Consider the following 12,846-nt stretch of genomic DNA (forward strand, 5'->3'; position numbering starts at 1 on the left):
CAAGGAAGTATTCCAAGCAAAAAGTAAATGGTCATCTTCCAGGATGCTGTAAAAAATTAGGAAGTTGGACTATTCTAATTGTCCTTATAATGTTTCAAGTTCTATAATTTTGTAAGTTATTTTACTATACTGTGAATATTACAGTCTGACTTTCACTGCTGCCACCCCTTTTTACTGACAAAATGAAGGACATGTATACACATTAAAAAATATGAAGAAACAGAGATTTTCCACACTGTAGTGGATTGCACTGTGTCCTCCCCAAACTCACTGAAGCTTGAACTGTATTCCTCAACTTTTATGTATTAGAAACTTAGCCCCACTGTGACTGTTAAGAGGGTGGGAAATCCTGTTATGGTAAATGAAAGGTAGAGCCTTGAAGAGGTGATTGGATTGTAGGACCAGTGCAGTAGTAAAAATGGTGGTGAGGGGTGTGGTTCTGAGGGCTTTAGAAGAAGAGGAGAGTCTGTCTCTCTCTGCATTCTCTTGCTTCCTCTCACCATGTGATCTGCTTGTCCCCGCCAGCTGCCTGCAGCTGTCCACCACGAGTAGAAGCAGCCTGAGGCCTACACCAGATGCAGTTGTCCCAGAATCATAAGCAAATAAACCTCCGTTCTTTATAAATTACCCAGTCTCAGGTATTCTGTTATAGCAACAAACACAAAACGGACTAATACAACCACTAATAAGAAAGACGTCGACTTTTCATTTATTTCTTTAAATATTTATTGAGTATCTACTATGTGCTAGGCCCTGTTCTATGTGCTGCCAGGAATATAGTGAAGAACAAGACAGACTGTGCTCTTGTAAAGTTTATATTCCAGTTATTTGAATAGGGCGGGGTGGAGGAAGAAGAATCAGAGAATAAACAAACAAACACATAATAAGCAAGATCATTTTGTACGGCAATATATGTTACAAAAGAAACAATACAGGGTGATGTACAAGAGGGTATGCTAATTTAGATCGGGGCAGGGGATGGGGACGGTGGACAGCAAATGCCTGCTTGAGAAAAGAAAAAGGCTTTTTTATAAAGATTTGTATGAGAGTACCAGCCATGCAAAAATCAGGCATACAGCTTATCTAGGCAGAGGAAATAGCAAAAGCTCCAGGATAAAAGGGAGCTTAGAGTATTCAACATATAACAAAGGTCAACAGGGTAGCAAAATAGAGGAAGTTAGGCTTGAGAGGTGAACAGGGACCAGATCAGTAGGCAGGATAGGAGATTAGATTCTCAGTGCAGTGGGAAGCACTACACTGGAAGGTTTTATGCAAGGGAAAGACAGGATCTGATTTGCATTTGAAAAAGATGACTCTAAATGCAAACAATTACCAACCATTGACAAAGCACACTATATATACAGAACCTCAAAAAGTTCATGGAAAAATGGAACTAAAAGATAATACAAATCTTTCCATGAACTTCATGACGACCCCTCATACTAGGCATTGTGAAGGGTACTGAGCAATACCACAGCATTTGTAAACTGCAGCCATGGGTCCCCAAGACCCTTTTAGAGAGTCCCTGAAGACAAAATATTTTCATAATAATACTAAGACATCATTTGCCTTTTTCAGTGTGTTGACATTTGCACTGATGGTGTAAAAGCCATTGGTGGGTAAAACTGCTAGGCCTTAGCACAAAAAGATTTAATGCTAAGTATTTATGAGAAGTTAGCTGTCTTCTATTAAGCCAGACATTAAGGAGACCATGAAAATGCAAAACAATGTTGCCCTTCTAATTAATTTGTTTGGAAAATGTAGTTATTTTTCATAAGAATGTTATTTATGTTAACATGTAATGAGTTTATTATTGGTATTTTTTACATGGACCATTAAATCTATTTTTAAAATTTCTAGTTTTGATTTCAAATACAGTAAGTATTGGTAAATAAAATCCACATGTACAAAAACTCTTTGTGGTCCTCAATAGTTTTTAAGTGTGTAAGGGGGTCAAGATCCAAAAGTTTGAGAGCCTCTGCTACATAAGATATAAACCTATCAAGCGTGTTTTTAGTCAAGAAAATCAGATACTTTGGTAGTTCAGGCTGTCCTGCCTATTTGGGATTAAGAACCCAAATACCCAAATAGTGAAAGATACATCAAAAAGTTTATCTTTACTGAATATTGGGCTTTATTTTTCTTATATTATTAAGGAAATCTTTTAGTAATTCCAAGCCAATACCTAGCAATTCTAATAGAAAGTTTTTGTATCTAACACTTACTTGGTTACACATTCATGCATACCTTACCTCTTCTTGCTCTAATTTTGCTTGTTTGCGCTCTGCAGCTAAGTTTTTTTTCTTGTTAAAATTAAACCGTGCATCCTCTTCAGCTTTTTGTAACTTTCTTTTCTTTTCCTCATATTCTTGTATCAGTTCTCCTGAGCCGCTGATTTCCTCAAAAAACTGGGTTATTTCTTTGGGTTTTTTCATTGCAATCGACTCTACAGTTCCCTTTTTAAAAAGTAAAGCACACGAATATATAAAATAGAGTGATGTATTTTCAGAACTATGAATCCCATGAACTACTACAGCTACTTACCTGAAAAACTAGGCAGTTTCGTGCTTTGACAATTATGCCTATCTTCTCCAACTCTGCTTTGTAAGCAGAACGACTCACAGGATTATCATCAAAATGAAATTCTGAGCATCCTCCTAACACATAGATGTAAATAGGAAACATAAATATCAGACATATCTCCACAACCAATGAAGTTTAATAAAATTATTTTTGTTACTGAAATGGCCAGGTATGCAATAATATAATCATATACATGTTAATAATTGCATTTAATCAGCCAACAAATATTGAGTGTCTATTATGAGGATACTTCAGAAAGTTCGTGGAAAAACAGAATTGAAAGATAATACAAATCTTTCTATAAACTTTTTGCAGGACCCTCGTATATGCCAAGGACTATCCTACAGCAGCGAACAAAACAGATAAAAATTTCTGATCTCAAGGAACTTATATCCTAGTCAGGAAGACAAACAAAAATAAGATATGCAAGTAAAATAAATAGTATGTGAGAAAGTCGTAAGTGCTAAGGAGTAAAAATGAGCTGGGAAGGTAGAATGGAAGTTTTTGTGTAGGGGGAATAGGCTTTGCAATTTTAAATAGGGTGGGCAAAGGAATCCTTACTGAGATGGAAACGTTTGAGTTAAAAATCTAAAGAAAGTGAGAAAACTAGCCAATGAATATAGCTGGGTGATAAAGTGGTGAGATATTTAAATTATACATTAAGGTACAAGTATATAATAAGTACTTCTAAAATCATCTATGATTGAATTTGGAGGAGGTTAATAAGACAGCATTAATACATTAGAAATGTTCTGGTGGACACTGAATAGTAACAACAAAACAAAAACAAAAACACCTATTTATAGAGGCTCTGTGAAATCCTAGCACAGGATTAAAAAAAATATATAAGCAACTCTAAATCTTGTTTATTCAGACAACACAGAGACTTCATGAATAAGTCACAAAATACAAATTCAAACATTTCACTCAAGTTGCTTTTCAAGGTAAGAAAAACTGTCTATACAAGCCAAAAGTATGCATGTAATTAGTTCATCATATGAAAACCAGATAAACATAAAGAACCTCAGGAAGAACTTTTATAACTTCTCTGTCTTTGAAGGAGGCTCCTTATATCTTAACCAAATATCCAGATATAAAAATGCTATTTGACAGTAGGGGGATTTGAACAAATACCATGGTACTTCTAAAAGGTTGCAGAAAGATTCTGAAGTACCCTTGTTATGTCTGCTTAAGGAAGAGTCTTAGTGGAGAATCAAATACGTTCTGTTACTTGCCTCTGAGATTTTCTATTGAAGAGGACAAAAAAAACCCTTCTAGTTCACTATGCCAGTGGAATAACAGTAATCACCCTTCAAAGAAGGTAAAAATGGGCAACCTGACTTAATCTTAAAAAATCAAATGACATAAGCAAAAATCTACAAAAAATACCTCGGATAATCCTTGAAAATGTTTTCTCTTCTCCGCTTTCCTCCACATACACAATTTTTACACTTGCAGAAGAAGAAACAGGTTTTCCAATATGTGCTCCATGAATAAGTTCTTGAATATTTTTCACTCTTAAATTAGCTGTTTTCTCTCCCATTACAAAGCTAAGTGCATCCATTATATTAGATTTTCCTTGGGAAGGAAAGAGAGAAAAATTCATTCATTCTTAACAATAATAAGCCTTGACCAGAGCTGAAGAAATCAGGACACGACTGGAAATGAAATACAGCCAATACACATGTCTAAATAGTTCTGTCTTGTCAATGTTCAAAATGCATCTGACCGAAAATTTTCACTTAGATTACTTGTTTCTTCTATGCAGCTATGGTAGATAGCTAAATTAAGAGGTCTAAATTTAAGGATCTAAATCCCAGCTCTTTGCCATTGTTAGGTATTACACCACGGATAATCATTTAATGTCTCTGAATTTTCAGTTATCCTTATTTTATAAATATGGAAACTATCACCTAAAGCATCAGTGCAGCACTAAGCCCTCACATACTGAAAAAAAAGTAAGGCTAACTAAATCCAGGGTCTTCCCAACGGCTAAACTAAGGTTGCTAGAATATTTATGATTGATATGAGATCGTGCTACGGAAAGTTATACAGCAAGCCTGAGACTGCTATCCTTTGAAAGTCCTACTTACAATGCTGGCTGGCATCTGAAGACTGGGATTTGGATTTGGGGAGGGTTTCTACCATCCCCTGATCAGAATGGCTCATTGTGCCTAAAATGTTTGTGCAAACAATATGATTTATGCTAACACCTGCTTTCTTTCTAGGAGTCTGGAATTTTGGTATGTGCTAGGCAGAGAGGACCTGTGTGACCATCTCCCTGTAAAAACTGAGTCTTTAGTGAGGTTCTTTAGCAGGAAACATTTCACACCTGTAAACTTGTTACTGGATGACTTAAGTACTAGATGACTTCAGTGGATGAGGACTCAGAATCTTACACCTAGTTTCCTCAGACTTTACCCCGCCTGCCTTTTCTCTTTGCTGGGTTTGCTTTGTATCTTTTCACTGTAATAAACAGTCCTGAGTATAACAATGTGCTGAATCCTATTAGTCCTCCCAGCCAATCACTGAACCTGGGGTGGGGGGGTAGTCTTGGGGATTCCCCACCCTAACGGTTAAATTTGTTTTCCAAACATGAGGCCGTAATTTCCTCTAAGACAATTCCCAAGGTGCAATATCGATGAAGCTACTACCATCTGTATTTATTTTTTCCTTTTTCACATTCCTTCCCGCACATCCACCAACAATTTAAAATTTCAACGACAGAAGGAAGAAAGTAACATGAACAAAGAGAAAGGTATATCGTCAGCCACTAGAAATATGGCTTAGTTTTAGAGATTTAGGATCTTTCTAAAAAGAACAAGTAGTTAACATACTGCAAATTTATTTAGCTAAGTCTCAGTTAACCAATAGGTATAAAATGTGGCTTTTTTGGAACTATTGTAAGACAGTGCATGTACGACAAAATGAACATTCATGGAATTGAATTACTAAGTCTGACAGTAACAGAGCTAAAAAGAAACTTTTTGTTCAATCCTTACTTAAAATCTGCCTAAAATACTTCCCCACCCAAATTCACTCATTCAATTAATATTGTCCCTCACTGAAGAAGGTTATATTCTGTCAAGAGTCAGAGAGTAAACAAAAAAGACAATTTACATGTTGTAATAAGTATAAGGAGATAAACTGGGTGAGGAAATAGAGAGTAAGAGAGGCAACTTCAGATAGGGTGGACAGAAAACATTTATGAAGTGCATACCTGCAGCTAGTGTTAGCTTAACAATCATGTCAAAAAAATGAACAAATCAAGTTAGGTCTTATAATGACCAGACTGGGGACGTCTACTGTAAATAATTTAGAACCAACATTGGGAAAATGATTCTGAAAGAGTTATCTCTTAGGCTATCATCACTTGCTAAAGATGGATCAAGTATTCAAAGATATAAAAATTACACTATTATTCTCTAAGTCCCTTTTCATTTCAACTCTACATAACTCTCCCACTCCTCTGCTTCTTTACCACCCTTCTACTAGTTCAAGTCCTCCTTACTTTGTTTTTTCTTTTTCTTTTTCTTTTTCTTTGTGGCCGGTAAGGGGATCGCGACCCTTGGCTTGGTGTTGCCCACACCGCGCTCAGTCAGTGAGCGGGCCGGCCATCCCTATATAGAATCAGAACCAGCGGCAGAAGCGCCGCTGAGCTCCCAGCGCCGCACTCTCCCGAGTGAGCCACAAGGTCGGCCCAAGTCCTCCTTACTTTTAAGAAACTCCTTATCTGTACTCTTCAACTTTCAATCTCTTGTCCCCTCAAATTTATTCATTCATTCTACAAACATTTTCTGAACACCTGTTTATCAGGCACTTTGCTAAGAACTGGGCTAAAAATACAAACATGTAGGGAGATCCAATCAAGATGGCGGAATAAAGTCTGCAGCGTCACTCTCTCCCACAAATCAACTAAATTTACACCTATAAAAATGTAACATCAGCCAAGCTGGGGCCGCTGGACCTCAGGGGAAGAGGAGGAGAAACCTACGGAGTTCCTGAAGGCGGGAGAAACTACAATGAGAGAAAGAAAAAGCTGCTCTGAGCATTTCAGACTGCGGCTGCTTTAAGGCCAGAGCTGCTGAGTGCATGGAGCAGCTGTGCCCTTCAGATGGAGTTACTCCGAGGCAGCAAGAGAGAAGAGGGCCTTGGCGGCTCCCAGGACAGCAAGACCACTAATAGGGTTCACGTGGACCCACGCAGGAGCGAGGAGCCAGAACAACTGAAAAAAGGGAGCCACTCAGAGGCTGGTGAGTCATCACAAGCGACTGGGGCAGGGCCCATCCCATGGGAAGTGTTCGAGGGGTGGGGGAGACGTGCCCACAAGGGGAACACTGGGACACAGCAAGGACAGCTGATCTGCCCCCCAATCAGCACAGGACCACTCAGAGGAGACTGGTCAGGAATGCAGAATTGCGCGGGGTGCAGTTTGATGAAAAATCTCAGGCCCAGATCAGAGATTCTACAGAACACAGATCCACTGGGTCTCTGGAGAGCTGGAAGTACCTATAAAGTCAACCATTATAACCTGTGCTGCACAAAAAGCCTTCCCTAGGGAAACAGCAGCAAAGTAGCAATTTAAGCAACCACACAGCTCAAGTACTGGTTCCCACAGGAAGTTTCCCTGTGTTGGAAGCAAAGGACAAAAAATTAATTCCGGCCCAGGTACACCACCAGCACCTTGGGGCCTGCCTGGGAACTGGAAGCTTGGATCTGGGGACCGGACCCCACTCCCACTTCCAAGCAAACTGCACCAGTGCCTCAGGGCTAGCCTGGGGACCTGAAGCATGGAGAAGGGGACTGGACCCCCTTCCCACAACCAGGCACACCATGCCAGCACCTTGGGACCCGCCCAGGGACCTGAGGTAAGGAGAAGGGGACCAGACCTCTCTCCCACAACCAGGCACACTGAGCCAGCGCCTTGGGGCTCACCCAGGGACCCAGGGTAAGGAGTTGGGGACCAGACCACCCTCCCATAACCAGGCACAACGCGCCAGCACCTCAGAGCCCACCCAGGGGACCCAGGGCATGGAGAAGGGGACTGGACCTCTCTCCCACAACCAGGCACAACATGCCAGCACCTCGGAGCTCACCCAGGGACCTGGGGCAAGGAGAAGGGGAATGGTCCTGTCTCCCATAACCAGGCACACCACACCAGAGCTTCAGGGCCCACCCAGGGATCCAAGGCATGGAGAATGGGACTGGAAACTCCCTCCTGCAACCAGGCACACCACGCCAGCACCTTGGGACCTGCCCGGGGACCTGAGGCAAGGAGAAGGGGAATGGACCTCTCTCCCACAACCAGGCACACTGAGCCAGCACTTCAGGGCCCGCCTGGAGAACTGAGGCATGGAGAAGGGGACTGGACCACCCTCCCATAACCAGGTACAACATGCCAGCACCTCAGAGCCCACCCAGGGACCTGGGGCATGGAGAAGGGGACTGGACCTCTCTCCCACAACCAGGCACACTGAGCCAGCACTTCAGGGCCCGCCTGGGGAACTGAGGCATGGAGAAGAGGACCGGATCCTCCTCCCACAACCAGGCACACTGCGCTAGTACCTCGGGGCCCACCCAGGGCCCCAGGACATGGAGAAGGGGACTGGACCCCTCTCCCACGACCAGGCACATGGCGCCAGCACCTTGGGGCCTGCCCAGGGACCAGAGGCATGGATGAGGGGACCAAACACACCCCACAACCAGGTATACCGCCAGTGCCAAGGAGCATGCCAAAAACAGCACCTCCACATGTGTGGCCCACCACAGCCACCATAATAACCATGTTTGCTGCAAAAGCGGCTAGACGCCACAGCCACCACGCAGATGGCCCACCAACCACTGGAGTGCATTCACACAAGAAGAGTCACCAGCAGAGAAAAAGAAAAGAAGAGGATGTCTCTTTCCACAAAACCCATTTCAGAGTGACAGAAGAAGCATCTGTACTATGATAATATTGGGGGACCTGATCTCTCAGCATTGGACAGATCATCTAGGCAACAAGTTAACAGAGTAACCATTATTCTTTCAGAAGGAGAGAAGAAATCTAGGGCAGTTGGAGGGGGGAGGGGATGGGGGAAGGGGAGAGGTTGGACAAGTGGCATAAAGAATAATTACAATTTGTAACAATATATATACTAGTAATATTGATTTAATCGACATATCTCAATGTTCAACCCCCAAAATATGTATAATCAATTTTGATTCAATAAATAAAATAAATTTTTAAAAAAATACAAACATGTAGAATTTCACTGTTAAACAAAATTTTTGGGAGGCCATATTTTGGACTAGCCTCCAGCACTAGGCTTCAGCAGAACAGACCAAATCAAAACAGAGTCAGTCACAGAAGTACCACATAATCAAACAGAAACTTTAAGGAAGCAGGCAAATCCCCAAATAGACCAGTTTTTCCTGAAAATAGGAGATTCACAGCAACCATTAAGAAAGAGCTCAGCTAACCTGAGTCAGCATAATAAGGAAGTCTCTACTTTAATCCTCACAAAAAAGTAACCTGTGGTAACCTGATGTTAACGAATCCACTTCTTTTTAATTTTTCTGTTTCCTTGGTCCCACCTTAGAAAAACAAACCGTTCTGTTATGACCGTTCTGTTATGCTTTATAGAATGACGTTCTGCCGGATTCTATAATCACAAATAAAAGCCAATTAGATTTTTAAACTAATTTTTCTGTAATTTTATCTTTTTACTCCTCCAAGGTGCTTACAGTGGAGGTCAATTTTTATTGAACCCTATTTTGTGCCAGACACCCCATATCTGTTATTTTGTCTGTACAACTGATTCCAAAACCTATACTCTTTCCACGAAAAGAAGGAAGTTCTAATACACTATTTAATAAGTCCTAAGATAAAATGAACACAAAGTATTGTATAGAGGCACTTAGAAGCACTAATGACTGGAGGCTCTGAGTAGGCTTTACAGGAGATAACTGTGAGCTAAGTCTTAAAGGGTAATTAAAAGTTTAGAGAGGGGGATACAGAAGGTAAAACACCATTCAGGAAAAGAGAAAAGCTTGATCGTAGGTACAAAGAAGTGAGAGAGCATGGTACCATTCCCGTAAGAAAGCAAGTAATTCTATGTAGGTAGAGCAGCACTTACAAGGTTGGGAATCCTAAGAGAGAAAGGTGGGGAAGTTAAGTAAGAATTACAATAGGCTACATTAAAGGAATTAAACTTTATGTTGAAGATTATGTGAAGCCACTGAAGGTTTTCTTTTCTCCCCCCAAATATATTTTGTAGAGATTTCTCAGACAATAACCCAACAGGAAAATGGGCAAAGGACACAAACAGCGGTTCAGAGAAAAACACAAAAGGCCCTTAACCATGTGAAAAGATGCTCAAACTCACTCACAATAAGAAAAATGTCCAGAATAGGTAAATCCATAATGACAGGAAGTAGGGGCTGAGGGCTGGGTAGAGAAGAGATAACATAAAGTGAATACTAATGGGTACAAGGTTTCCTTTGGAGTGATGAAAATGTTATAGAATTACATTACATAGTGATTTGATGATGGTTGCACAACTCTGTGAATAAACTAAAAACCACTGAAAGTGCACTTTAAAAGGATATATTTTATGATATGTAAATTATATCTCAATAAAGCTGTTGTAAAAAAAAATCTAAAAGAGTACTTCATGTATTTTCTAGCCTTGTACACTGAAATGGTTCAGAGCCAATGTTATCCTAATGCACTGAGTACCTCTAGTTCCCACATGGTGGTCTCTAATACCTTTCCTACTTTTAAAAAGAACTAGAAGTCATTGGAGAACTAGCTAATTCCACGTCTGAGGCAGGGAAAATTGAAGATGAGCCTGGGAACTAGGACATCATATTTCAGAAAGTAAAGAGCACGGGAAGCAGCTTGAAGGAATTCCAACTGAATGAAATTATGAAAATATGAGCATCAAAAATGATTTTGGTGGATTAAAACACACTGTGTCAATAAAAATCCATGAGTCCGTAATGTACTAACAAAACAAAAAGGAGAAAAATACATTTTCACCATTTGAGGCAGCTATTAAAAACCTTCTTTTGTTTGAAAATATTAATTAAAAGGAAAGGGGCAAGCATTTATCCTGTTTTTCCAGTGTGAAGTGTATTTTTTTTTATTTATTATTTTTGTGTGTGTGTGACCTCCCGCCTCAGCCTCCCTCTTCGGATCTGAATTGTACTTTAGGTTAATCAAAAAACCCCGGTTAACAAAGGAAAGCTCTTTTTCACAGGGAAATGCCACCCACTGAATGTAGAAAGTATGACAGATTTAGAAAAACCTAATTTTGCAAACCTTAATGAAATGCTCATTCAAAGACTATTCACTGGCATTAAAACCATCAGGTAAACGGTCAATAGAGAACATTTGTATAACACCAAAGTAACACTGGACTTTCTAGTTAGAAAGAAGGAGAAAAACTACGCAATAGAGAGATCACTGTCACCATCCTAATCCAGGGGTCAATTTTTAGCATTACTAAGGGTAAAACAAGCAGATATTAAGTGATATAATGCAACGTGATGTACACAATATCAGCTATGATGGAGTCTAGCCAAAAATGTTTAATTTAATCCATCAACTCTGTAGATATATCTTCTCATTTGACAAAATTCAGTATTCATTTCCATCAACAAGGTTTTCTCTGAATGGTGTGATTTTCAGGTGATTATGTTTTCCCAATTCCCTATGTTATAAGGTTTACTTTTCTAACCAGGAAAGTGTTACTTTAAAAAAAAATTTTTTTTTTGATAATTCATAATGGCTGCTGAATTCTTAAAAAATAATCTTTTATTATTACAAAAGCAGTATATAGCTTCGAAAAAATTAGAAAACAAACAAGAATAAAAAAGTAAAATGGGGAGCGGGAGGGGGAACATTGGCTAAGGGGCATAAAAAATAAGTGATTTGTAACAATGAATATGCTAATAAAAAGTAAATTTTAAAAAAGTAAAATGATCATATTCCCACAATTCAGAGATTACTACTCTAATACCTAGGGCCATATCCATAGACTTTTTTAATGCAAACTTTTAAGAAACGAAAATGAGATTATCGAGTGCATACTGTTTTCTAACATTATTTTCAGGCACTTATCTTTGCCTTTTTTAGTAAATTTTCATTTCATCTGTTGCACAGCTCAAATTTAGATTTCCCAATTGACTCCAAAATGTTCTTTAAACAAACCATTTTCCAAACTAGAACCACATGTTGCATCTGGTTGTTACATCCCTTAACTCTCTCTTTATTTAGCACAGTATTTTTATTTATAACACTGACTTGTTCAAAAGATTAGAATAAAGTTTTCCCACAAATATTTGGGTTTGTAGAATTACTTCTTTATGGTGTTATTTAGTTTCTTTCTCTATCCCCTCTATTTCTGTGAAGTCCTTTTCCTCATCTACCAAGAAAATAAAATGGATCTTCTTTCTTGCAGGAACAAATTAAGATTACTCTGGTAGCAACATGCCACATGGATTTAAAGTAGGGTAAGACTGAAGGTTGAGAACTCAGCAAACAGGTTACTGCATTAATCTAAAAAAGAGATGAGATCCTGAAGTAAAGTGATAGTAGTGAGAATAAAGAGGACAGGGCTATTAAGGATGGAGAACTGGCATGATTGGTAATATACTGGCTCTAACAGGGAGAACTTATCAAGGATGAAGGGAAATTCATCAAGGTGGTAGTCATATGAAATCCTGGGAGAAAAGCATTCTAAGCCCAAGGACCAGCAAATGCTAACATTCTGAAATGGCAATGAGTTTGGCCTATGCAAGGAAGGCAAAAAAAGAAGCAATTCTTACCCAAGTATAGTAAATGTGGGGATTACAACTTCACATTCTATTGCTTCCCTAGACATGCACTACATGCTGGCCAGTTTGGACGATTACCTGTCCCACAAATAGACTTTCAAAAAACCCTGGAAAAATAATCTACTCTTTGAGTACAACTCACATGCCATCTCCTCTGGAAAACCTTTCCTGATCTACACTTCTTCCTATCCATATCTCCCCAAATCAAATGTTTTATTTTCCTAGTTTAAAGTATCATAAATACTGTTATCTGGCCTTCTATCTCAATTAGTGTGTTAGTCTCTCTTTTTTTTTTTAAAGTAAAAGTTCAATAAACAGGGTCATTATCACGATATTCGTGGTCAAAGGTTCCTTCGATCGAAATGGTTGTTCAGGCTCCTTGGAGCCAAAGACCTCCTAGAGATGCCCCTCCCACTTAATCTTTGGATGAGAAGGGGAAGG

General features: G+C 39.5%; 1 protein-coding gene across 1 annotated transcript in view; it reads right to left on the reverse strand.

The window, feature by feature from the left end:
- LOC134368955 (structural maintenance of chromosomes protein 1B-like) overlaps positions 1-12,846 on the reverse strand; it is a 73,375-nt gene that overhangs the window by 59,430 nt on the left and 1,099 nt on the right. Inside the window, exons 2-4 of the mRNA XM_063085193.1 lie at positions 3,973-4,161; positions 2,545-2,657; positions 2,253-2,456 (exon numbers count right to left, since the gene is read on the reverse strand). Of these exons, the coding sequence (XP_062941263.1) occupies positions 2,253-2,456; positions 2,545-2,657; positions 3,973-4,161 (506 nt within the window). The remainder of the gene's footprint in view (positions 1-2,252; positions 2,457-2,544; positions 2,658-3,972; positions 4,162-12,846) is intronic.

This window comes from Cynocephalus volans, chromosome Y, assembly GCF_027409185.1.
Source record: "Cynocephalus volans isolate mCynVol1 chromosome Y, mCynVol1.pri, whole genome shotgun sequence".
Classification (NCBI taxonomy): Eukaryota; Metazoa; Chordata; class Mammalia; order Dermoptera; family Cynocephalidae; genus Cynocephalus; species Cynocephalus volans.